This window comes from Hirundo rustica, chromosome 5, assembly GCF_015227805.2.
Source record: "Hirundo rustica isolate bHirRus1 chromosome 5, bHirRus1.pri.v3, whole genome shotgun sequence".
NCBI lineage: Eukaryota > Metazoa > Chordata > Aves > Passeriformes > Hirundinidae > Hirundo > Hirundo rustica.
Window position 1 is genome coordinate 21,688,287 of NC_053454.1, and position 27,875 is coordinate 21,716,161.

At 35.4% G+C, this 27,875-nt stretch overlaps 1 protein-coding gene across 5 annotated transcripts in view; it reads right to left on the reverse strand.

Moving 5' to 3' along the window:
* ARAP2 (ArfGAP with RhoGAP domain, ankyrin repeat and PH domain 2) overlaps positions 1-27,875 on the reverse strand; it is a 120,812-nt gene that overhangs the window by 58,446 nt on the left and 34,491 nt on the right. For all 5 annotated transcript variants that reach the window (XM_040065496.2, XM_058420725.1, XM_040065495.2 and 2 more), the window contains 5 exons: positions 5,240-5,355; positions 3,883-4,082; positions 2,931-3,016; positions 2,066-2,248; positions 230-404 (listed from right to left, as the gene is read on the reverse strand). In XM_040065496.2, coding sequence (XP_039921430.1) covers positions 230-404; positions 2,066-2,248; positions 2,931-3,016; positions 3,883-4,082; positions 5,240-5,355 — 760 coding nt within the window. The remainder of the gene's footprint in view (positions 1-229; positions 405-2,065; positions 2,249-2,930; positions 3,017-3,882; positions 4,083-5,239; positions 5,356-27,875) is intronic.

The window sequence follows — 27,875 nt, forward strand, 5'->3', positions numbered from 1 at the left end:
TTATCACTGTGTTGTCTGGGGGTTTTACAAGTCCTAATCATGATGTCTGAGCAAAATAGCAAACCTGCACACAATTGAAATTGTGCACTAATAAAATACATTTAATGCCATCACAACTTCCCCTCTGCTATACCACTATTTTTCAAAGCAAAGCCAATTTTGCTTCTGAATTATTTCCTTCTCCTTTTCACCACATAAAATTAGATCAAAAGAAAGAAATGCGTAATACCTGAGAACTTATTATGATACAGGAATTCCATCTGTAGTCTTTGTCCAGCTCTCTTGGCTAATAAGTACGGGGTGCTGTAAACAGGGTCTCCAGTGGCACACATAGCATCAGCCCCGCTGAAGAGTAACATCAGAGTTTCTAGCACATCTTGCTTGACTACAGCAGCACACAGGGCCTTATCATAGAGAGGGGAAATAGGAAGTCTGTTTAAACTGGAAAGTTACTGGCAACAAATACAGGCAATGTAGGTGCAAATCCTTTCAGCTCTGATATAGCTACACCATAAATATTGATAAGTATCAGAAACCACGAAGTATAGCCTGGATCTAGAAAAATTCAGCAGCAACAATAAAAATATCCCAGAAATATCAACCCAAACCCAGTAAAATGTTGCTTTCACAAATTTCACTTGGGAAAGATAACATGAGTAAACACAACTGGAGCAAAAGCTTGCTATTTATTTACATCAAACTACTAAAGAAAACCTCTATTTCAGACCTCGGAAGTTCAATCAAAATGAAAAGATGGGGAACTTTGTTCCTAGGACATATATTGAAATTACTAGGTAGTTTTTTTTAAAACCACAGTCAGTCAATAAGGCAAACTATTCTTTTTATTAAGATGTACTATTAAGATATATTAAGATTTTTTAAAAATCTTTTTCTTAAGATGTATCTTGATACGTGTTCATCTTCCTTGAAATTTAAACATCTCACCACATCCTAAAATATGAGTCTCCTTTTAGTTTTGTATACACAAACATGATAAACTTATTTCTTCTTTTAAAAGATTGGTCCCAAACCATAAAGCAGTACACAATTACAGCAAACTATTCCATTAAAATTTCTATTATTAAATATTTATTTAGTTAATGATTGAAATTTTCATAAATGATGAAAACAGAAGTCAATCATAATATGAAGATTACTCCTATAAAATTTAGCTGTTCTAATAAACATGTAAGCATCCAGGAGGCACAAGATAACCAAGAACACAGTTCAGTAAAAGTTCTAGAACTACCTGGCAACAAATGTCTTATTACATGGTAATTTCATGTCTCTAGAGAGAATTTGATAACTTTTCCCAGTATTTATTATTTGACATATATATCCTTCACCACAAAAAACAAACTCCACAATCTCTGCATATCCTTTGAGACAATTTGACTCATGTAACTGAATACATTATAATTGCAAAATGCATTAAAACTCTTGTATTCATTAACCCTGGAAAATCATGACTCAAACCATCAGACCTTAGAATTCAGTCAAATGGACATCAAAATTTACAGAGACATTGATTATTAAAATTCTCCATTCTACAACTCTAAAATATTTGTTATTTTTGTAAAAATAGAGAATATACATTTTCCATCATGAATTTTAGCTTTTCATTTCCCATAAGCTATAAGCGACTATGTAAGTGTGTATCAGCTATTTTCACCATTGATAACAATGAATCATCTACTGTATTTGAAAGTGAGATGTCAGACATGTATGATATTAAAAAAAAAACAACACAAAGAAGTAATCTAAAGAAGTGAAGTGGAAATTTGCATCCCTAGACTACCGCTGAATTAAAATAAAGATCCATATTTTGATGGCTAAAGAAAACATAGGAACTACAATAACCTTCAAACAAACTAACAGGAGGAACAATAAACTAGGCAGTCATGCAATGACTTCTGCAAAGGCTCATAAATAATCTTTATTCAACTGTGTTAGAATGTCATTCAGAATGCTAAATTAATTTCTCACCAATTTAACAAGATGACCAAATTGCACACAGATACAATACAATCTAAAACATATTATAAGTTTAACTATGCTATAGTACCTTATTCAACTGTTCCTTGGTTTTGTAGTGAAAAGGCGTTTTCCTGAACTTTCCTTCTTTGTATTTTTGCGTAATGAATGCTATCCTTTTTTCTGCAGGGTCATCAATATGCAATTCTTCATCTGGAGGAAGATTTCCAGCCCAAAAACTGTTTGCCCTCTTATTTCCAATGACAATAAAGAGCTGGATGAGATGCAGGGAATAAATTAGCAAAATAGTATGAACTATATGAAGCTAGCTTCTAAACAGTTTTCAGCTGCTAAATGTTGAAAAAGAAAATTATTAAAGAAAATTTCCCACAGATCCCAGAAGCCTTTCTCAGTCACTGCCTTTGGTCATCTGTAAATGAATAACGAGGCCTGCAGTCATCATCTACCATCAATAGCAGCTAAGCTTTACAAGCCTAATCAGCTATAACACTTCATTATATATTTGAAAATATTAGTTAAAATTTAGAGAAAAGTAGCATGTGTTTTGAAGAAAACGCTGATGGCTCCAACCCTCCCTATCAGGACCACTTTTTATCACCATCCCTTTTTAACATTCCAAGCAGCTAAGCTGGTAGCGACAAGTTCCCTCTCTTTTCCCCTTCATCATGAGCATTCTCCAAAAGCATTTTATTTCTTTTTCCCCCCAAATATTGGGTACTTGGAGAAACACTAAGAGAAATGGTACATTTTTTTAGCAAAACGAATATTTGGAATTACAGAGGTGCATGATCCACAGAAACATCAAGTTTACTGTAACAGCACCATATGGTTCAGCAGTTACATGTTCAGTTTTCTTGTGAGTAAAGCAGTAAATAACTCCTTTTCATACAGTAGGTATCAAGATCGAAAAAAAGAGTTAGAATAGCACAACATACCTCAATAAGTTCATTGCTCCAAATGCTGGCATCCATTTTCAGACTCCGGACCTTTGAATCTCTTGGTCCTAGGGATCTGTGTTGTCCTGAAAATCCAAGAGCATTACTTAACTAAGGCACTTACACAGGGTTTCTCTTCTGCTGAGATAACAAATAAAATGTGATGAAGCCAGATTTATTCTACTTATTTTTTTAAAAAGTTGGGTTTGACACTTTAATATTCAATAAAAGCATCAAAAATATACCTCTTAAAAAAAAAGTTAATTTCATTATATAATAATGAATAAACAAAGTAGGCTGTCTCATGTAGACTATTTCTGGGAGGAAATTGGTTTGAAGGAAAGCCTAGAATTATAAATTATTTGCTTGAATCTACCACTTAAGCACATATTTGTATATAAAACATGACAGAACTATATTTCGAGTAGTATCTGAAAAAGCCATCCCTATTGGCAGTAAAATATGTGCTGATGTAATAAAATTAATACCCAAATTTTATACACTAAAAATTCTTATTCTTTGGCATCTAGCCTTGTAAAAGCCATTCCTTTCTCATGAAGCGTTATTGTGTCTTAATTTCCACTAAATGTGAAAGATGATTCACCTGAGAAAACTCAATCACCACAGGTGTCATTTGTGCATGGAAGTGCTTTAGAATAAGGAGACTTGGTATTAAAAAAAGTTATGCTCACATTTTGTTTCTCAAAACTTCCACAAGGATAACACTTCAAAAATTAAAAAAAAAAAAAAAAAAAAACCCAACAAACAAACAAACAACCCCCCAAAAAAACAACCGACCAAAAAAACTCACAAAAAACAAAACAAAAAAACCCAACAACAAACACAAACACAACACCACAACCACAAAAAAACACGCCAATCCAAGGACATACATAGATATGTAAATATGACATTTTGTAGAGCCCACATAACTTGTCATTAATTACTCTACCTGCACACTTCTTACAAATGACAACACAGAGATTGATGGATGCCCAGTCAGGACTGGGAGCTTTACAGTCGGCACAGCTCCTGTTGGATTCATTGAACCAAATCTTCTCAGCTACTTCATAATCAGATAGAGTTTCTGCTATTGACTGCTGCAGTGCTTCAATCCAGTCTTGTTTCTCTCTTTCTGACTCTGTTGTAAAACTGAAACAATTGATTTTTCTGTATTATTTATCTTTATTTTAAAGCCCAATTAAACATGGTCTGTAGTCTCCTTATTTATTATATTTACATCCAAAATCACAGTCAAAAATCTTCCTCCACACAGATATAAATCGTAAGATGGAATGTATTATTTTGTACTTTGAGTCAATAAAACTCCCTCTGTTTTAGTATTGTTTTTAACAAAGCCACTGCTAGTAAAAGCTACATAGCTTTTGTAACATTCATGTACCATCTTTGAGTTAATTTCAATCCTTTTATGTTACCAATTACCAAAAAAAAGCACAGAATGACATAAGGAAACATGGAGAATTAAATGAGAATTTTTTTAAAAAAAGAGAATTTAAAAAATTACTGAGAATTTAAAAGAAATACTTGCTTTTCATTTAAATTTATTTTTTAAAAATCAACTAGTAAACAAACATCAACACAGTCACGTCTTAAGAAAAAATCAAAGAACTATCTGTCTACCAACTAGCAACAGATTCAAATTGCTGATCAAGACTAATTTACCTGCTAGTTGACTGAGAATGAAAGTATTTGCTAACATTTAACAAGCCCAGGAGAACAAAGAAATCTCTTTTTCTCCTTCATTAAAACATTTCATTTAAGAAACACTACAACACTTAACAAAAGGCTTTTATTAGCACGTACTTTCATTTTCTTAAAAATCATGACAAGTCTCAGCAATCAGCCAAAGTGAAACTTTACTGCTTCCAAACAAGGATTTCTACAAAGGGATAGCACATGAAAGCTTCTTTTCAAATAAAATGCATAATACTAAATGGATGCAGCATTATTTCACTATTGAAGTTTATCATTCCTAAGGATGAAGTCAATTTGTGAAAGTGAGGAATTCATTTCTCTTTTTTTCCTTTTGGCCTTGCACAGAACGAACAAAGAAGGCTACATAAAAGTACAAACCTACGGGCATAAAATGCCTAGTCAGGAGCTAACAGATGAAGCACACGACTAAACAAATCAAAGAAAATCCTCCTATTTTTTTAAAAATTGCTGAACATCCTTAATAAAAACATCTTTTTCATCCAAACTAGCTACAGCACTGCAGTATGAAACCTGTATTTCTTTAGTGCCTTAGTTAATTGCATATTTTGTAAAGTAAATATTAAAGTTCTTACCTAAAGCTTTTATAAGGAGTAATTATTTCAAAAGATTGTTTTGCAGCCCGATCCACTTGTTTTACATTTGCCACATTCATAGGGATTAAAGTGATACCAAATCCTGTCTTAAAGTCCTAGGAAATGAGGTTATCATTCAAAAATAAAACATGTAAAGAAGAATTATTTCATCATAGTCCAAAAAAACAAGATCAGTAATCGACATATTTGCCATAACATATAAGCCACTTCTAATTTATTAACTGATAAACAAACCTCCCCAAAATTTTGTCTAACCCCTAAGTTTTATGTCTAACCCCAACTGCTAGAATGACCTTACTTGATTGTTGGTAGAAGACAAAATGCATGCTCAAACTATTAATAAAGGAAAGAATAAAAAGAAAATTTAAAACAATAGATTGCATTAAATTGTGAATGCAAAATTATGGAAAGATCTAGCTTAAATTATGCTTTAGTGTCTAAATAAACTTTATACATCTAAATCCTTCTCACTGACAGAAGTTTTTCTTGCTTTCAAACTGAGTGTTTCAACAAACTTAATATGTATAAAATTCGTTCTTAAATCTTTGGTTCCTCATACTTCTGATGTACTACATGAGCGATAGATGTCTTTGAACAAAGGTCCTATATAGTAGCTAAAATACACAATGGGTTAGTTGTGACTCAATTATAAGAAAGTATTTTTGCCTTAAACAAAGTGAAATTGTTTGGGGTTTTTTTCTGCTGCATGGAAGAAGATACTAAAAATAACTTTTGCATTGGAAGAATTGGGAAATAAAATGTGAGCTCACACTGAGCTCCCGTGAGGGCTTTCAAATGTATGGATTTTGGAAAACCAGATTAATATATATGTTATTTCTTAACAATTTGGAGTACCACCAGCATTTCCTTATTTCAATTTATTTACATGTTCATCTCAAGGCAGCCGCTTCTACATGTTTCATTCCTGGAAATATTAGCATACTTCTTGAAAACAGGAAATAAATCAGAAACAAAAACAAACTATACCACTCAAGCAAAAAGCGAAATTCACATATATTACCATTTGCATGTTCACTGTTACCTGTCACATAACAAGTAGTTGGGTACAAACTGATAAAAAAATAAAAGCACTGAACGGTAAAAGCTTCAGTTGCCTGCCTCTGAAGAGAGGATTGTGTTGTTGTGCATTATTTGGGTTTATATTGTATTTTATTTTTATATTGGGTTTTGTAATGGCTTCTTCAGCACCACCCTGTTCCCTTGAAAAATGTATCACTGTTTGTCCCTGCTCCTCCCCGCCCATCCTCCAACACTGGAATGTAATCCAACTCTGTTCCACTCCCACCTTATCCCCTTAAGCCTCGTAGTGGCTTGTCCCTGCCTCTAGCTCCTTTCCCCCGGGTAAAAGCCAGGAAAGCAGGTGGATCTCTCCCTTGGGGCGGGGACAGGGACTGGACTGGACTGAGCTCTGGACCCTGCGGGGGCAGGACCACAGAATAAAGCAGTGATTCCCTCTGGACCAAGTGCAGACTCTTTCCTTTTGCCATTGACAGGCACCTGCTCTCTCTAAAGGAAAAGGTTTGCAGCCTCTGAGATTTTTAAGGCCCTAAGGGAAAAAAATCCTTCTGGCTGTGGTTTCTCTCTCAAGCTGGCTGAGGCAAGAAGGGAGCCAGGGGGCTCCAGGAGAGAGAGAGCCACGTCACGATTGTTTTTCTAGTTAATACATATTTAAACCAGCATCAGTGACAAGTTTCTCTTTGTAAGATTCACAAGTTTTTGAGCACTAATGCTTATATGGAGAAAATACTTCACAAAACTCTTGTCATTTTATTTGCCTGTTCCAGGTATGAGCAAATAAAAATACTGTTTTAGCCAGGATTGTTAAGGCTAAATCTAACAAAAGACACACATATACATGTATGTCTATGCACAAGCAGAAGTATCATTTGTATCACGCAAGGCATTGAATAATGACCAAAAAGCTTAATAAAGTCCATTATGAGATTTTTAGAATGACAGAATTAATGACAGAATTCCCATTAATTACATATACTGTGGCATAACTTAGCTAATGTTTCCTTGCCAGACTTCTTATAAGAATTTTTTGGAGTTTTTTACATGCCATTACCTTTGGCACTAACAGTGGGGAACTAGGTGTGGATTTTGACACAAACCTCTATAAAAAGTATCAACTTTTCAATAACTAACCTGGCTTAGCTACTCCTCATATAACTTATTTTAGAAAAAAAGAAAAAAAATAGAAATATTTTCAAATATATCTATTTTTCTTCTACCCGCTTATCCTGTAACCTAGACATTTTTATTTTCTTCCCTCATCTTGAATCCCCACTCCATTTTCCTATAAATCAAAGGGTTTCATACTGACACACCTGCCTGAGAAGAGAGCAGTGAGTTCTGTTAAAGCCTACACAGTCCCTAATTCACCCTCTATGGGAAAAGAGTAGGCAGAATAATCTCTTTTTGAGTGTGAACTTGATGGCATCCTCTGTAGCAGTGAACCATTCTTGACTTCACATCACCAATGAGAAAAAGAGAAGCATGAAATAATAATAATAATAAAAAAAGGCTGAGGATAGAAAAATAAAAAAAAAAATATTTCTATCAGTGAAACAACAAAAAAAAGAAACCTAACCAAAACAACCCAAACCCATTAACTTTCTAGAATTAAATGGCTTTTGCTTCTGAGATATAAATTGGATGCAAGTTTCATTTGTTGATTCAAATATTTCAAATTATTTAAAATAATTTGCGTTAAGAAATCCTGATTTTCAAAGGAGAGGTAACAAGCCCGTCCTTGAACAGGCACAGTGCAATGCATTCTTCGTTAACAGCTGAAAAACCACCAGAAGCCATGGTTAAATGGTTAAATATACTTTTAGGTTGAGATTAAAGTTCATTGAAGGTAAAGTGTTAACCAAAATAACCAAAATAATAACTACCTTATTGAGACTGATCAAAATTCCCCTGCAGAGGAGCTTCCCTTTAGGCACTTGCTACTGGTGACAGTCATAAAAATAATTCAAATAAGAAAAGGTACATGCTCACCTTCCTAAATAAGCTCTCAGAAATCTAAGCACTTAGAAGTCCCTAAACAAGCAGTTGCAGCAAAGAAAATTACACTTAACTAGCTATTGACAGACACATCCTCACAGAGCTAAAAAGCCCAACAACAACAACATGCTTTGAGGTCTCTGCAGGATCTTACTTAATAAACTTCCCAAAAACTGGTTGTGAAAAAAGGAGGTCGTTTTGTATATATATATATATTGCCACCTGATAACTGAGAATTTTTAATTTTTTGCCTGACAACTGAGAATTTCATTACATAAGAGGAAAGAAACGCTAACTAAACTTCATTCATCTACTTAATCCATAATGTTCTTTCTTGAAAATGTTTATTCTGTATTCCTTTCAGTCTCTTTCTTATGCCTTCAAATAGCTGGTTGCATCTCTTTTCCTTGGTGCAAAATGCATCAAGCTGCATGGAAGCAACCTGCCACACAAAGATCACACATACACATTAATGTCGGTGAAAACAGACACCAAATTTGTTGTACTACATCTAACAATAACAGAACCAAGAAAGCACTCTAGAAACAAAGTGCATTAATTTGAAAGCCTTTACCTTTAGGTGCATCACCAACCCTCCAAAATTTGCACATGTGCCCAGTGTCTGAACAATCCCACTAAAGAAAGAATAACTCATGTTTTACATTCAGCCATGACATGAGAACTTACAATACTGAATTTCAGTGTGAGGAATGTCAGAAGCATTAAGAAATTAGAATGTACTTTTCAGAACAGAATATGGTGGCAAATTAAGCAATGTCATTGGTACATAAGAGTGAAGTTATTTACATAATGGTCCAAACAAACTCCTTAATGTAACTGTACAACACTTGGCATAAACGTGGCTTTGTGAGTCACAGGTACACTAGAATCTAATTTTCAGTGCTCAGAATCATATACTTTCAGGAGTGCAGTCTTCTCTACTTCAGAAACAGAAGTGGGAATTGGTACAAGGAAGAAAGAAGCGCTCCTCTTTGAAAGATGAATTCATTCACTTTGAGTGCACAGAAGGACAATAGGGCTATTCAAGAACTATACAAAAAATATCGACAGCAAAAGCAAGCAGTATCTTTTCAGAAAAAGAATTGTCTTGCTTCTACCTACTGAAACCTCATTGTTTAAGATACATTGAACTGTGCTAGGCTTTCTGACAAAGGAAGAAAACTTTAGGATCCAAAAATGCCTAGAGAAAGATGAGGATTGGGTTGTTTATTTGGGGGGGGGGGGGGGAGGGGGGGGGGTTTGTGGTTGTTGATGGCCTTTTTTTGTTTGTTTTTTGTTTTAAATTTAAATATAGGTATTACTTAAATGTCTATAGTTATATTATCATCATGAATTCTAAGAAAGGTTGAAAAATGAGCTGGTAGTAAGAGCTTTAAGAAAAAAAAATCTTTTTAACTATAATAATAGATATAAAGTATTCACTAAGCAACACAGTTCCTTCCTTCCTGAAGGCTGAATGATTATAATATAAGTGTTGCTGTCATTATCACCCCGTCTGAAAAAGACATAACCTATAAAAACCTGTCATCTGTATAAACCAGGAAATTATTTAACTTTTATTTTTAAACAAAACTTTAACATGTATCTATAAAGTGCCTCTAGTGTACAGAACTGCCTTCTCTATTATGCTTTTTTTTTTTTTTTTCATAGCCAAAAGCTGCCCTGTGACAGGCTTTTCTAACATTTCTTCAATTCTATTTTGGATGAAACTCAAGGAGATTCAAAATTACTCTCATACCTTTTCTAATATACCACCACTGTTTTTCAGACACAGAAATAAACACCAACGTTAAGGAACACTAAAGTATGTATGTTTAAAATCATGCAACTATATCAGAACAAGAGAAATTTTCAGAGCTGCTGGACACTTAACTTTTGGTACGTTGTCTTAAAAAGACAGACTTGGGCACCTTTCTACAAGCAAGTCATAAAAAAATTGTAATCAGAGGCTAAACCTTGTGATTCTCAGTGAACACACTTTCTCCGCAAAACAGCACTTCTAAACAAACTCTTCTCCTACTTAGAAATTATAATTATTTCTATTTTTTCCCTTCCACTCGGTTTTGTTCCAGTAACACTAGGGCCAGCATTCTTATTGGTTTATTCAAACCAAAATTCATCTGAACACAGGAGTTCTACAGATGCTGTTTGTGTTCCTCAGCATTTAGAGTTTCAGCAGTTATTATCATGTCTTTGGAAGCACTGTCTTTGATGGATCTAACAGTAGCTTCCTAATGTATAAAGCTGATGAAAAAAAAATCTTTGCATCAGAAAACATCTCAGAGAAACGAAACCAAAAAAATGCAGCCACAATTATAACTTTACCCATACTCTTTACATAAAAATAATTGAAAATAAAAGTACTACTTTCATATTAGATATATCAATCCATATTTTTATCTCTTTCTTTTTTAGTGGAGAACTAAGTAGATAACGGCAACAGCAGAGAAAAAGGAAAACTGCTGAACATGCGTTCAAGAGACTATGTTTCTACATACTCAAAAATTCATATACACACATAAGTATATACCTTAATATACAAATAGACATTTGTAGCATATTTAGAAGTAAAAAAAATACAGAAGTACAGAACTCTGAAGCACAGAAATAACACTGGTATATGCTGGGAACACAGCACATTTGGAAATTCTACATCAACTGGGTATTCTCACTGCACATCAGTTTCCTTCCTGTGATTTGTGAGATCATGGTGCATTTGCTTTTTTTTTTTGTTGGCTGGCTGATCTTGAGGACATGCAATATTTAGGCATGAGCATGCACACACACAGATATATAGCTATATATAGATAGATATAAAATAAAGCTCTAAAAGTGGTAAGATGTAACACATCAAGATCATTATACTACATATAAAGATATATTTACACACAAATGTATATGTATGTTTTTATAAATGCGCACTTTTTTTGTTTCCTTTTTAACAGCTACCTTTCATACCACCTACCCTAACTCTAATTTATAAAAAGACTACCCATTTTTCTGAAACTACTCCTGTCCTGCTGCCCGTACATAGAAAGTTTTTGACCTTTAATCACACTATCTCTGATCAGAGTTACAAAAAAGGACATTACATGTTTCCTTGAAGATACCATTTCATTTGCAACAGTTCTTTAGACTTACCTTGGCGAAGTTTACCACAAAGTTTGTGACAATTGCACTATTCCTGCAAGATCTTTAACTTCCCTTAAAAATTTAGCATGATTTAGTCTTTTTTTTCATTCTTGCCCCACACCATTTGATTCCTTCCGAACAAGCAAATTATCCCAGAGATATTAAAAGCCTGTAACTAGATGAAGCATTCATAGTTTCTTTCCTCTCCTCATTATTTGGAGGAATTATACTTCAGTCTTTCCAGCTATTAAGGAGGGCTAATTTCTACAACAGAAATATGGGAAAAAACTGGCTTCCATATTAATGAAAAACTAACACCTTTTTATGTATTAAAGAGTTTGAGAAAGAGTGACTAGTAATGCAGAAATTCCTTTGATGATATTAAGTTTACACAAGTTTATATTGATTTCCTCTCTTTCTATATGTACTGAGCTTATAACCCCCAGCTATTTTTCATCAGGCTTCTCTACATCCCTCACAGCCCAAAATCTTTTAATATAGACCTTCAGTGATGGTAACATATTGTGGATTGTAGTAAAACCACCACATATGTACTCCATCTTACAGTCTTCTAATGAGTTCCCAAAATAAAACCACAGTGAAGCAAAAGTATATAATTACACACTCAGAAAATAATGTTAAAAAACATGAAGGTTGCTAACTCAAGCCCTGATGAGCAAGGAGATGCCAGAATTCCAGTTTTCTGTGCATGTTAACTCTGTACTTGGCTGCTCATCTGTTATGGTATGTGGGGTAGTCACATCATCAGTTTTAAGTTCTTAACTAAGCAAAATCCTTTCCCCCACTAGAGAACCACTTGAAAATGATTCACACTATTTTTGAAAAAAAAATTGTAATGACAACCTAGCATCCAAAATTTTGGAGGTTACAAAAAAAGAAGACGGCAAAAGACAGAAGCCACTTAGACTAGCTCTATTCAGTGCCATGTAGTAAGCTTGTCTGCAGTGGAGTATTTTGGGTATACTGCTGGAGTACATTCCTCTCTGTACCATTCCACATCACTATTTTATAAAAAAATATAATATCTGTACTTTGAGATGGATCTATGATGAAAGCCAATACATAAGAAGTGGGAACAACTAAGAGATTACTCTTAGAAAAAATGCATTCCTGACAAACACTATAAGGTAGTTACAACCTTAGATGTTACCTCTCATTTAAGTTACAGATCTCCCTATTCACTTACTACAGGAGCAATTCAGAATCCTCACTTCAGCAGCTTTGCATTATGCAGTATCAATACAATTTTATATTGCTTGATTATGCACCATCAGGCCCATGCCTTGTTGCATGGCACAGACCTAGGACACATGAAGATGAAAGCTCCCTGCCTTTATGGGCTGCAAAATACAAAAAAAAACCATGAGGAGGAACACATAATTAAAGTAACTGGATACTATACTGGAGAGTTAGCTCTTATCGTTGCCTTTTCCAGTTTCTACTCAGTGTAAATCAAAGCCTTAGCATACAGTCATTTCACTGCACATTTTTCATTTCCTAGTATCTCACTTTATGCTCTAGAGTTTGATGTGCAGAACTGCTGAGCAGTTGGAACTTCAGCCAAGACCTATGAAAGCAGTATTTTGAGCAGGTATAGTTTGACAGAGAACTAATCCCTCCCAACCACCCATATAAGACTGGAAATACAGAGAATGCAAAATATACGGATATTTGAATCCTTCACTGTGATTCTCAGAACTGTGTGGTCACATGGAGGAGAAAATCATGTTCCTTTACCTTACAGGAACTGAGGAAAAATAAATTCCTCATTGCTCCTCAAAGAACATTCCTTTTTCCATGAAGGAATCATTTGAATATAAGGCACTTTTCAACAGTGTGCTATAAAAAAGGCATGGGCTACATCATGAAAAGAAATTAAAATTACCAAACAACTAGTAAATAGACATTGCACTTAAAGAGGTAGTGATCCTGTGAAAGGAAATAGCATATTATATTATCTACTGCACAATATTATAATTGGGTGAAATTAAGGTCTTAGAAATAAGATCAGTTTTCCTGTGGTTAGAGGGGTGCACAAATCTATAACTGAGGTGATGTTATCAAAGGTTTTTAGCTGAGTTATTCAAAAAAATTAGGTTTACATAACACAGGAGCATCTGTCTCCACATGTAACCCCAAGTAAGCTCTTAATCTAGACAGATCCTTGGCTTCAATCAATTTCAACATAATAGCAGCCAATGAATCTTCAGGTCTTAGCAGGATTTAAGGAAAGTAAATCAGAATAGAGAACATAGAGCCCACACTTCCCCACTTCTTTACTGCCGAGTCCCATAAAAAAGACTTTAGTGTATGGTCACAGTGAATTGAGACAAGATGTTGCATTCTGGAAGGAGATGTTCAAAGTCAACAGCCACAAACACATAAACCTATAAATTAAAAGCTTGTCTTTCTTAATCCCTAAAAACAAAGAGAGAAGAAGACAACAGAGAGTAAAGATCATAATTCCAAATATTTTTTTCTCACTTGTGCTGAAACATGCTAAGAGGGAAGGAGAAAAAATAAACCATGCTGCAACCATGCCTCGCCATTACAAATAATTTGAATGTATGGAAATTATATACTTCAGAAACAACACATGCAAGTTGTTGCATCAATATAAGAACCTGAATTCTACATAAAGATGTACATTGTAACATAAAGCAGTTTAAACTTATTAGCGGAAAGTTGATTTCTTGACTTAAAGGTACCATAGTCACTTGCACTCCTGCTTTAGAAATACACAGAAGGACCTGAATTCTTCAACCATTCTACAACTCAGAGCCCAGATTTCTGAGAATCACAGAAAGTGATTCATATTCCAGTCTTCAGACACATGCTTTCTTGTCACTCAACATAGTAGGAAGGCAAAAGTCTCACATCTGAGGCACAGAAGACACAACCAAGCATCAAAAGCAAGCTGGTAATACTGCATACAAAACCTTCCTTGCTATCTTCCCAAATACCCTGACAGGTACCAAGCAAGAGAGACAAACCTTTCAGTGTTGTGTCGCCCATCCCCCCACCACACACACAAAACCCAAGTGAAGGCAAAGTTCCAATTTGAACAATTACAGTAACTCCCTTCCAGCAGCATTTCTCTGCATCATGGAGCTCATTCAGAAATTACCATCTTATTAGCTGAGGGGGCTGAAACCACTGCAGCTGCCTGGGCTATGATCTTTATTTTTGCTGCTTCATGGAAAATCATGAGATGACATAAAGATGGAACAACTAAATAAACACATACATAAAAGTCGAAGCCTGTCAGGAGCAAGTACAGACTATATTCAAGGCTTTCACCTTTACTTTTATTCCAATAGCTATTCTTTGGAATATTGTCTCATTGTCTCATATTTAAAGAGGCAATCATGTTCCTTTAAGATGCACAACTTCTGACACATAGAAACTCATTCCATTTTAGAGCCCATTTCTTGTTACTCAATTCACATCTTTTTTCATCCCAAAGGGATACCACTTTAATATATGCAAATTTTAAAATTATGCAGAAACGCCTCAGTTTTTCTCAGTGTTTGAGCCCTTCCACCTTGGGGGTTTTTTTGCTTTTTTTTGTGGTTTGGGGATTTTTTTGGGTTTTTTTTGGGGGGGAGGAGGGGTGGTTTTTTGTTTTTGTTTTTTGTTTGGGTTTTTTGTTGTTGTTTGGTTTGGTTTTTGTTGTTGTTGTTGGTTTTGGTTTTTTGGGTTGTTTTGTTTTGTTTTGTTTTGTGGGGTTGGTTTGTTTGTTTTTTTGTAGGGTTTGGTGGGTTTTTTTGTTTTTGTTTGTTTGTTGTTTGTTTGATTTGGTTTTGGTTTTTTTGTTGTTTTTTTTTTCATTTAGCTAAAACAGCTATCCCTGTAGTCACCATCTCAAACCCACACACCATTTTAAACACTTCTATCGGGGTACCTCACACTTCCCTGCAATACGGACGCAGAGCAACTCCTGTTCATACAAGGACATTTTTAAACATAGATATGATTATTACAATATTAAGTAGCCATCTGGACTCTGCTATGGAAGTGCTTCACAAATGGAAAGCTTCTTACATTTAACAAGACTGGAGACCAGAAGGATCAGTGAATTTTAAGAGACCACATATAGCTATTATTTTCTGAATTCATACCTTTATAGTCTTCTTGCCAGAGCTTAACATACACATCAAAGATCTTGTTATGCATTCATAATCCAGAAAAACTGATAAAAAGGTGTTTGCACTCTTACAGGATGGACAGATTGTAAACATTTTTGCAATACCTTAAAAATCTTCAACAGTTGTCACACAAAAATGACAAACCTTTTCATAAGCCTTTTAGTACAGTTGTCACCAAATAAGAGAGAAAACTGTTATGACATCTCCACTGGCAAAATTCCCCTAATGAACCAAGAAATCCTCCAAATAATGGAGTTTCTTCTTTCCTCCAAAATTTGCCCATGAAGATAAACAAATATGATATTGACAACGAACTATCACTGACCAAGCACAGTGCTTTTAGTTACTGACTTCAAACAGTAAGGTGTTAAGACAAATGGTCCTCACAGTAAATACGAAGACTTCTTATTTTATTTACTACCTCCTTCTGTAATAAATTGAAATGTAATTGTACGATATGATGTTTCACAAGCAGAAATAATTAATAACTAACATAATCATAATATTTCAATAAGCACAAGCAAAAATAGAATTTCTTGATGGAGAAAGTTTTTCAAAGCTTTTTTTAACTCACAAACCTGATTTCCAAGTAATCTGCATAACTCAAAATATTTATAAAGGGAAATTAATTTAAAAAAAAAAAAATTCAACAGCTTTTAAAGTAGCATATAAATAGGACTAATTATTAAAGACATTTTCACATCTTAAAAAAATGTATTTATGGCTATCTGAATATATTCCAAACATATCCCATTTTATCATAATTGGATCTCTATGGGATTTTCCAGCTGATGTTGATAAAATAAACAGTTTCGATTTCTGATCCTATCCATCTGAATTACTCTTCTGAGATGGTGTATATTGCAGCAAAATGCACACACACCCACAGACACCTACTAAAAAAAAATGAATGAATTACATGAAATATGGAGAGCTCTGTACAGTGCTAAGTACTTTTTCCAGCTTGGGAGATTTTAGACACCTTCTGTCTAGATAGCCATGAAGAAAAATATTTCACTTTAACAGTTGACATTATGATCTTATATTTAAAAGGAAAAAAATAAACTAAGGAAAGTACAGACCCTCACAAAAGCTTTTGGCCAGACAGTATAAACTCTCATCTATTTAAGAAAGATTCACTTTTGCAGGAAAGAAATATCAAATGACATAAAATTTTAGATTTGTTTAAAATTTGAAATTCAGAAATTTTTGGACTACCTGAACAAAAAAAAAAAAAAATTTTTTTCTTGTGAAATACATAAATAAATATTTAGTAGATCTAAATATGTGCACACACATATTCATTAGCTCTGAAGAATGTGTCAGACTTCATGAAGGTTCAGACCTTTTCTAGAAGCCAGTGTAAAGTATAAACTTCTCGCTACTGCCTAGAAACAGAAACCTAGGGAGACCAATTTATGATTTGTAAATTGTTCCCACTTCTCTAATATTTACCCTAGAACAGTGAAGGGGCAGCAGCACCAACAGTTTTGCCATACGTTCTTCTGTGCCTGGGCCAAGAGAGGGCTGATGCCATGACAACAGCAACGCTGCACGGCAGCTTTTTATAACCGAGTCTTTCCTAACTCAGTGAGTCATTTCAGCACTATCTCTCCTGGGAAGACAACCTCCTTACATTTAGTTCAAAGATAGAGTGGGGTGGGTTTGGGGTTTTGTTTGTTTGTTTGTTTTGAGGGATCAGTATCTTTGTTTTCATTTATAAAGAAAATATTTTCTTCTGCTGGCTTTAGATTCACTCATACTAATTTGTCTCTGTGTGACAAAGACGAAAACAGCAAATAAATGGAGAGAAACTGTTTTGAATTTTTGTAAAGAAAAATCACTTATGGATACACATACAGCTACTGCTTAGCAGCTATTCACTTTCATACTTGCCTAGCCTTTATGCCATGATGGTAGTTATTTCACATAAAAAAACAGTTAGTAAAAAAGTAAATATATAAAAGAGAGTTTCAAGAACCAATACAGTTTACAAACAAGCACTACTTCTCAGTACTTAAATACTGAAGTAGTTACAGTACTAAATACTTAGAATACCAAATTCCTAGTAAATCCACGGTAAATAAGTTTTCTTATGAGTCCATGTAAAAGACATTCCCATTCAATTTTTGTGATTAATTTTTTTACATTTTGATTTTACGATGGTCAAAGCTAAGATAGACAACTATCACAGTTATGAAGGATCCAGCTCTAAAATATCTGCACTATACTCATGTTTCAGGACTGTGTGTGGAAGTAATACACCCTTCCAAACAAACAAAATGCCTTCGTCATAATGAACATAATCTTTTCATGAATATTGCCTCCCATCACAAAGTATGAGCTAGAAACACCTTATGTAAAAATAAATTCAAGCTTTCAATGAAATTATTTTCTGTTAATGAGGATCAAAGGCTAATATCTAACAGAAAAGGTCAAATTATCTGTAAAAATATGGAGCAACTTTTCTCTAAAAAATATACTTCAACAGATGAGAATTTAGAAATAAACCAAATTCCTTTAAAAAAAGCCCTCCACAACATCTTTCAAATAACCTTTATACTCTGTGTTACTATCTAGACAACTAGTTACTAGAAAGAACACTAAAAATTAATCTGTACCAAATTATCTCAATTTATCTTATGCTTGTTTCATTAAGCTTCCTGTTGTCACCCACTGAACAATACAGGAAGGTTTTTTAGGACCCACAGTAAGCTACAGATACATGGCTCCTTTGTAGCATACTGATTCCACCTGTCTACTACATTCTTTTCACTTCTTGAGTCTCTCACTCATGCCCAAATCCTTACAAGCAAGAAATAAATCTCACTCACCTGAATTTAATGAGAAACCAAAAAAACCAGAATTTGTCAACAGCATTGTTAACTCGTGCCACAGAGCACATTCTTGGGTAGGGGCAACAGGCCTAGATTACAACTTTTTCTTTCCTGAATGTTTTGCTAGAATAGCCTTAAAAATTGCAGAGTAATTAAAAAAAAATCTGAAATGTGTATTGCTATGCTTGGGTTAGTCAAGATGCCTGACAAATCTGTGATTAGTAAAGAGCAGCACCTGTAGTGGCAATTTGTTCATGGAAAGTGTCCAAAGCAAACAGGGAAGCACTGATTTACAGGCTAATCATACAGCAACACCCCGACCTAGACAGCAGCAAACTTAACCCACTTCATTTCATGGGGAAGCACAGTGATAAAAATGCTGTTCTGTCTCATAACTGAAACCATGCAGATGCATCTGATCACACACAAGTTGCATCAAAATTGCAATGACTTGATCGAGATAACACATTAAAGAGAATCTCACAAACAGCGAAAATAGAACTAGAATTACAAAATCACTCCAATTTAGGATATTCAGAAACACAGCAGCAGCATTTTGTACCATTTGTGGGTAGGGAGGGTTGTAACATGCTACAATGATTTTTAAGAACAAGAAATCTACCAAAAAACTCTTCTATATTGGTAGGAATGGGCAGCTGCAATCTGGAAACACAGTGAAGGTACAAGAAGGTATATTTTCTCAGCATGAACATATCATTTAAGAAACTAGGATGAAAAAAGGAGTCAGAAATGAAACAAAATACTGCACTAAATGAAAAACTGGCAGTTGACATGGATGGCAAAGCTCCAGCTGACATTCAAAGAGATGGAAATTCACCCCAGGTATCTGTGTATAGATCCTACAAGAAACAGCCTTCCTCATACAGCCCCACAAATACTGAAAATGCAATGCATCTTTAACTTTGCTATTTTGAAAGACAAGCAGCTACAACAAAATCTGCACGTGCCTCTTCAGGATCACTTTAAAATAGATCTACATGCAGTACAGGAAATGAAATTTAGGTGTGAGGATAAAAGGCCTGCACAATTAGAAGACCTGAAAAGCACCACAGAATCACACAGAACTGTGATATCATCCTCTGGTTTTGTATCTACAGTGCACTCTATTAACCTTTTTTTTCTCCCTGTAAAACTCCCCTACATCTCCACTTGCATATATTAAGAAATATGTTTCTGATATTCTGTACCACATCAGTGAGTGACAGAAGAAGAAATAGCCTGAAACAGTTTGTGTAGGTATAACCCTTTCATTCCTACATGAAATGCTGTCATGTCAACATTAGCATTTATTGATGAGAACACCAGTAAAGACACACAAGTTCCACACTGCTAATTGTACATATTTACCATAAGCAAGTACCTAAGCATCATCCAACTGCACACTGCTGTTAAATAAAACCAAACAAGATGTAGATCATCCCTTTTTTAGCTGCAGCACAAACAAAAAACTAACTGATGTACTTATTCAGGCTGAAATAAACCCTTTCAAGGTAAGTCCCATAAAGAGGTTCCTGCCTTCTGCTGGTTGGTTTGTTTTTTACAAAATAAAATGAAAGATCATAGAAACCCCCTTGCTTCAATTTGTGAAAAGAAGCGCAAGGTGAAACAAACCAACCTGGAAGTCAGAATCCATCTCCCACATGGGCATCGGTGATGACCAGTCACAGCACTGTCTCCTTCTCTTATAGCTACTCAGGACTAATGAATTTTGCCTTGATCAGTTTCTCAACTTTTGTTATGACCTCCATCTCTTGTCTCATCAGTTTTCTTGCATCCCAGTAAACTGGCAGCTGCTCAGGTCCTTCAGGGGAAAGAAGGGAGAGCCAATTGTAATAATGGGCTGCAATTACTCCTATGTTGCCGGAGCTGAGCTGCTGTTGCTGACTGCTGTCATTTTATCTGCCTTTGAACTTCTTTATGACCCCATAGCAAGGAATAACAGCCCTTGGCTGGAAAAAAGCATCGTAACATACAACATCCTGCAGAGCCTCTCAAATAAGTGCCAGACAGGCTGACTGTGAACCAGGAAGCAGGACACAAAGCCATATTTATTATACCACTGCAGCCACTCTGCTTCCAACCTCTTTTTATACCTCACTCATGTATCTAACACAGGTCTGCATACCAGTCTTAAACCACAGAGAAGGATAAATGTGGGCAAATGCAGTATAGTGGATAAAGACACCTCTCTGCCTGCCTGCAGACCATAAAAACCTCTACAATTTGGAAACACTGGCTGGTACAGGACAAACTATTTTGCGATAACTGAAATAGTCATATCCATAGACAGCAGCAAATTTTTTGTACAATATTTTTAATAGCCTAACTCACCTTAAACAAGAAATGGACATATAATCTATTTAATGTAATAATTAAATATTACATACAGAATCCCCAAAAGGATAAGCAGCCAACAATGAAAGTGTTTATCTCCATGAGTAAAACATACTCTTCAGCCATTACATTATTTGGATCAGCTTCTTTTCAAAGTAATTTTATTGAAAATGCCACAGAAGTACAATTAAAAGGTCTACCAAGAGGAAAAAAAAAATGAGACAAGAAAAGCAAGGCAAACCAAATAAAAGTTGTTTTAAATGCTCAAAACTTACATCACTAGGCATGACTCACAATACAAGTAGGATTATTTCTACATCTATTTCCTGAATCATAGTTTTCCATATATTTTCCTGAATATATTTTTCTTTCAACCATTGTCCAGGCCTGTTCAAATTGTTCTCTGGATGCCCACAGCAGTGTTTTGACAATCTTCCATCCTAAGTGAAGGTAACAAAACTTGATTTTTTCTGCTCTTCAGTGCAGTGCTTTAAAAGTGTTATATATCAGTCAATCAATCATTCTGATGGATCTCTGAGGGGTCCTGACCCACATGCTGAGATGGAAGTAACTTTTGAGCGTAGTTTTCTGGAAATATCTCTAAGATACTGATTTTTAACAAATGAGATTTAAACCATCCTTTAAAAGATATTACTTTGTATGCAAAATATTTAAGAGGGAGAATTTAATAACCATGATGTTGAAGTGTTTCATGTAGTAAGAATTCAGTTTGAATTGATTAAGTTAAAATTTGTTGGCCTAGCCCTTTATTAACTAGGGACAGAAAATATTGCTGAAAAAGCACACTAGGATATTCCCTACATTCATACTAAGCTGTAAATAATAAATTCTCTTCCTTTTGCTGTAAGGATGGCTCATCTCCTTGGAATAAAATTTGTACATATAAGATAGTGGAATAGAAAAAATAATGTTTATTACCTGAAGAATACCATACTGCTCCAAACAATATTAAGAAACCAGCACAGATGAAGAAAAATAAAATATTTATGGCCCAAAAAAATATTAAAATGTCACTTGAGCTACAAAGATATTAAAGGTCTTAGTATTTTAAGGATCATTTTTATAATTATTTTAAACCATTCACTTTGCATAACTAATGAAAACTCCAATGGCTTAATTATTTTAGTAGTCCAAAAGCAACTCCAATCTGCTCTCTGCACTGCCATCAAAGCTACTGTTCCCATTTCCAGCCCACGCTGTGGACAAAAGAACAGTTTTGGAGCAAGTGTCTGTTTTTGAATTAAGCATTTGTACAAAAACAGGTGAAAGCTGCAAAAGTATGCAGAGGAAAAAAAGAGAGGGGGTACTACAGATTTTCAAAATTGTTTTCAAAAAGTTGCAATATTCCTTACTCTGATGAACAGAGACTGAAGTAAGACCATCCAATCTTGAAAATCACTGCAGAGTAACTACAGAAATACATGAATTCCAAAACTGTTATCATTATAAACACATTATAGCACGATCAGCTATTGCAACCTAAATGCATTATGATCAATCACTTGCTTTTAAGTGCTTGGAGTTCTAAACATGACAGCACCAGCCACGTGGTACATTAATGAATTGCAGACATATTCTTCGGTCTCCTGCTGGTGCACACTAATCTATTTTATTTAGTTTTGCAAGCAAGGAGAAAATTTTAATCATCATAAAGTGACTGCCAGTGCTCACCTGATACTTGTCATAGATTAGGCAAATCCTAATCTTCAGCAATATTGCTTTTCCCCTTCAGACTAGACAAAAGAATAGCCCTACCTGTTACCTTACACAGAAGGATATCCATACAACTTAGCTCTTTCTCATATAAGCAATGTACCAAAAGAGAAAAATATCCTTTTATGACATTACTTGTCTGAGCTCTGCCACAGGAAGTATAGACTGAATTTGGAAACCACATCTACTTAATCGAGTTGATTTCAAACCTGGAAAATTGGTAACAGAAGTTAAATACCAAACAAAAATTTGCAATAGCATATTACAGTATTTTTAACTTGTTATGACATGGAATTCACATACACTATCATGGAAGTCTGGTGACAGTAGATGAAGACAATGTTTGAGATTTGAGACAGATAGCTTGCCTTCATCATGGGAAAGTCTTGCCTAAGTAACCTAGTGGCCTTCTACGGTAGAATGACTACATTGGTGGTCAAGTGAAAAGTCACAGATGTCATTTTTCTGAGTTTCTATAAAGCCTTTGACACAGTCTCCCACAACATCTCTTCTCTAAATTGCAGAGACCCTGATTTGATGAGTGGACTGTCCAGTGGATAAGGAATTGGTTGGAAGTCACACCAAGAGAGTAGTGGTCAATAGCTCAGACACCCACCAGACATCAACAAGTGGTGCTCTTCATGGGTCTTTATTGGGACCAGTGTTACTTAATGTTTTCATTAATGACATATGTCAAGGGATCAAATACACCCTCAGCAAATGACATCAAGTTGAGTGGTGCAGTTGAAACTCCCAAGAGGCAGGATGGCATCCAGAGGGGCCTGGACAAACTTGAGAAGTAGGCACGTGGAAATCTTATGAAGTTTAATAATATCAAGTGCCGGGTGCTACATCTGAGTCAGGACAACCCTCAGTATCAACACAGGTTGGAGATGAAGAGATCCAGAGCAGCCCTGCTGAGAGGGCCTCAGGTGTGCTGATGGATGAGAGGTTGGACATGACCCAGCCATGGGCACTCACAGCCCAGAGAGCCAAACGTGTCCTGGGCTGCATCCAGAGCACTGTGGGCAGCAGGGGGAGGGAGGGGATTCTGCCCCTCTGCTCTGGTGAGACCCCACCTGCAGAGCTGCATCCAGCTCTGGGGTCCCAGCATAGGAAGGACATGAACGTGTTGGAGTGAGTCCAGAAGAGGAACACAAGCTGATTAAAGGGATGGAATGCCTCTCATATGAGAAAAGGCTGAGAGAATTGAGTTTGTTCAGCCCAAAGAAGAGAAGGCTCTAGGGTGACCGTAATTTCAGCCTTTCAGCACCTAAAGGGAGCCCATAAGAAGAACAGCAAGGGACTTTTTACAAAACAGCATGTAGTGACAGAACAAGGGGGAATGGATACAAACTGAAGGAGAGTAGGTTTAGATTAGATATTAGAAATAAATTCTTTATTGTGAAAGTGAAGAGGCACTGAAACAGGTTGCCCAAAGAGCTGTGGATGCCCCATCCCTGGAAACCTTCAAGGCTGTGTTTGGTTGAGTTTTTGAGCAACCTGGTCTAGAGGGTAGCATCCCTGTCCATGGCAGGGAGGCTGAAACTAGATGGCCTTTGAGGTCCCTTCCAACCCAAGCCATTCCATGATGATTCTCTGATGATCTTAACATATGTTTGTACCTATCTAAGTTTGTGGAACAAATCTTGCTGTGAAGATACGTTGCCTAAACTGCCTCAGGAATGCTCTGGTCTTCACTGTTGTAATGTCCATGTAACTTGGCACAACTATTAGCATTTTAGCTATGCTAATAAGTTTAATAGCTAAAATAAAGCATAGAAAAAAAAAAAGGCTGAGGGAAAAAAGTAATCAGTAAACTAAACCAAATGTAGCAAAAGCACAGAAGTAAGAGTGAAATGGGGAAAATGTGTTCTACATTGCCTCCAATTTAAAAGAGAAAAAGCCAACCAAAACTACTGACTGGTTTTTCAGCATGTTTTCTATGAAAACTGACTAATATGTTTAGAATTAACCAGAAATCAAATAGTGTTCTAGCTGCATTTAATTCTACAATATATCAAGCTGTCGAAAGAGAGATCCAAGTGTTCTTGAAAATTACTTTCTTTTTCACTTTCATTGTCACCTCAAACCTTCATCTTCCACACAAATACAAAAAAAGAAAACTTTGTTATTTAAGTGTGTATATATATACATATTTGCTGATTATACAACCTTTTGGATTAATTAAATGCAGAAATAATTTTTTCATGTGATTTCAAATAAAAATATAAATGCAAGCTCAGTCTACAGTTATAAAAGGAAGTTCCCATAATAATGCTCTGGGTCCTATAGTTAGGGCTTTTGATCCAATACATTATTTTACCATGGGATTTGAAGCTAATAGTTCTTAAAAATGAGCAACATATATAGTGATGGACAACAGGCTTGGGAAATTCCAGTACTCTTACGAGTAAATGGATTTGCCCAACATTGCATTAATAGTGCTATAGCCTTATGGCAAGTAGACCTGAAACCTTCTTCAGCTGCTTATGTGTGTGCTCTGCCACCATGTAAAATCTTCATGATATTCAAACAAACTCCACTTTTCTTCACTGTTAATTTTTAAGTGATTAAGGTAGCTAGCTATACATGCATTAGTCATCCATAAAGCTTGACAGAGCATTACTGAAAAACTGACAACTTTACTCCAAATGAGATTAATCAGGAAGGTTTTTATCATAGAAGAATTAGGCTTTTACCATGTTTCATGACTGCTTTAGGGGTACTTACACCTCAACAAGATCTTAGCATTAAAACAAATGAACAGGAAAAAATCCTTAAAGCTTAGATGCATGTAGAAGAACTTAACACTAACTCTTACATATTTTTTTAATAGAAGTCCTGCTTATGCCCTTCTCTGTGTTAATATTTTCCACAGCCTAGAACACCACCACACAAAATTATTTTTGAATGTAAAATGCAATCTTCCCTGTAAAGTTGGTCATTGAGATATTTTTCTTCTCTGATTGAGCCACTTTAGCAGCATATTATTTTAAATCTATTTTTAAATCTTTTTTGAAGTAGGGGCACAATTTGTTTAAAATTGATTTCCTGTTCAGTTGTTTCTTATGTCATGCACAGCAATTGATCGTTGCTGTGTTTTTGAGTGTGGAAAATTGGAATGAATTTCTTGCAAGGAACTGCTAGAAAGTTAGGGATATGACCTTAATCTAGCATCCCAACTACAGCTTGATGCAAACAACTATATTTAGAAGTGGCTGGATAATTTGATTCCACTACAATGTATATTTTCCCTTAAAACAGTTCTTCATAATAGTCTTTCCCCCTCCAATTTTTTTGTATATTAAGTTTTGTACAATATTTTTGTATACCAATTTTTTTGGTATATTTTTGGGCTGCTCCGTTTCTGCTTTTTAACATTTGCTACAGATTGGTACTGTTATGAAGGAAGAGCAAAGCTGGAATGAATCAAACAACAAAGAGCAAATGTTCTTTTGGTTTTTTGTTACCTCTACCTATTCAAGGCATTCCAGGACAAGCTCAGTTGTATGTTTGTAACCCTGTTTGATCATGGTCTGCACTAGCAATCAAGTACAGCACAGTTTCTTTAGAGTTTCCCACTTATTAAGAACAAAAGCTTTTCATTAGAAAAATCTCTAAAACCACACATGTTCTTGGGGCAAGGGAGATGAGGATGGGGGATGAGAATAGGGAACAGGAGAAACACAATTGCAAGGATTGTGCTTCTTCTTGTTTACTCATTCTCAGTAATTCCTCCTTCCACTGCCACACCTCATACATACCAGGCATTTCTCTCTCCTCTCACCCTCTATCAGCCATCTGAATGGTCTTCTTGTTCCTCCTCCTGCTTCCTTTTGTTGCCTTTACTACCCTATCTTCTTCCCTAGCTTCCTTTACAGAACTCAATTGCTTTTCTCAGGTTTCCTCATTAGATCTCAAAACTTGTATTTTCCTTTCTGCTCAACATGCATTCAACTCCTCTCCCGAATATTCTTTCGTATTGCTGTTTCCATCACTTTGTACTCATTATATTCACAAATATAATTATGATGATACATCAAAGCACCTACATACATTAAAAAGAATTTCTCGTGATGCTTTAGGATAACAACCAATCACTACTACTCATCTTCAGGACTTCATTTAACTGTATTTCTTTGGTAACCTTCCATTGTCAAACACTTGTGACTGTTCTTAATAGATATTTCTCTCTTTAAATGGATTTCTCTCTCATTCATCATGTTCTTGATTATGAATCAAGATTCTATTTTCTCCAAGTAAAACCAGAACATTTCCTAATGAACAAACCCCTTTGCAGAGTATCATTATAAATCCCCATTGCTGTATTCCAAAAGACTTCCAAGTCTGCCCCTGAATCCCAACCACCTAGTACCATAGAATGGTTTGGGTTACAGGAGACCTTTGAAGATCATCTAATCCAATCCCCGAAACACGTATCCAACAGGGGCATCTTTCACTAGATCACGTTGCTCAAAAACGCTCTCCTTTAAGCCTCTTTTTCTTAACAGAGATCACATGCAGACAGAGACTCATGCACACATCCCTTCTGCTGCCTTCCATTGACATTCACATCACTTCCTCTCTTTCAAGATGCCAATCTCAAGCATTGGCTTTAGCTCATCCTTTCAGCTGAAAGCTGAAAAGCTGATATCCTTGTATCAATTCTCTATATTATCCCACCCTTTGCCATTTTCTGCCTGTTTAATATCCTTTCTCGTAATACATCCTTTGGTGTTGTCCAGTTTTGCTTTAAAGCCACCATTAGCATTACAGAGGAAATTAAAATTACTAGGCACCCTTACTGGTTCACTCAACATGAATAAACATTTCCATCTGCCACAGAGCAAATCATTTCAATCTTTGATAAAACAAAACACGCACTGAAATCAATAGGAACATTGAGCCAAAATGAAACAAGAGGATTTTAATAAGTAATGTTTATTATTGCTTATATGTAACAAGGAGAATACTCATCACCATTCTAGCTTTAACCTGGAGTCAGGCATGAAGAAAACACGTCACAAATTATTACAGCACACATCCATACCAGTCCCCCATCTTTATATTTGGCAAAGTTTCCTCAAATATCCCAGGTAAATATATCCAACCACCCAAAGCAGTAGTAAGAAGATCCTGATTTCGCTTTTCAAAGCGAAATTCTAGCACAAACACTATGACACCTAGGCCCTCCCTGACATTAGATACCAGTTAATCTTAAATATAGCCTAACAAAGGGGATATATCCAAGCACACCAGACAAGCATTTATCAGAGCCCTTCTGATGGTAACCAAGGGAATACTTGTCACTGGCACTGCCACTACAGATTG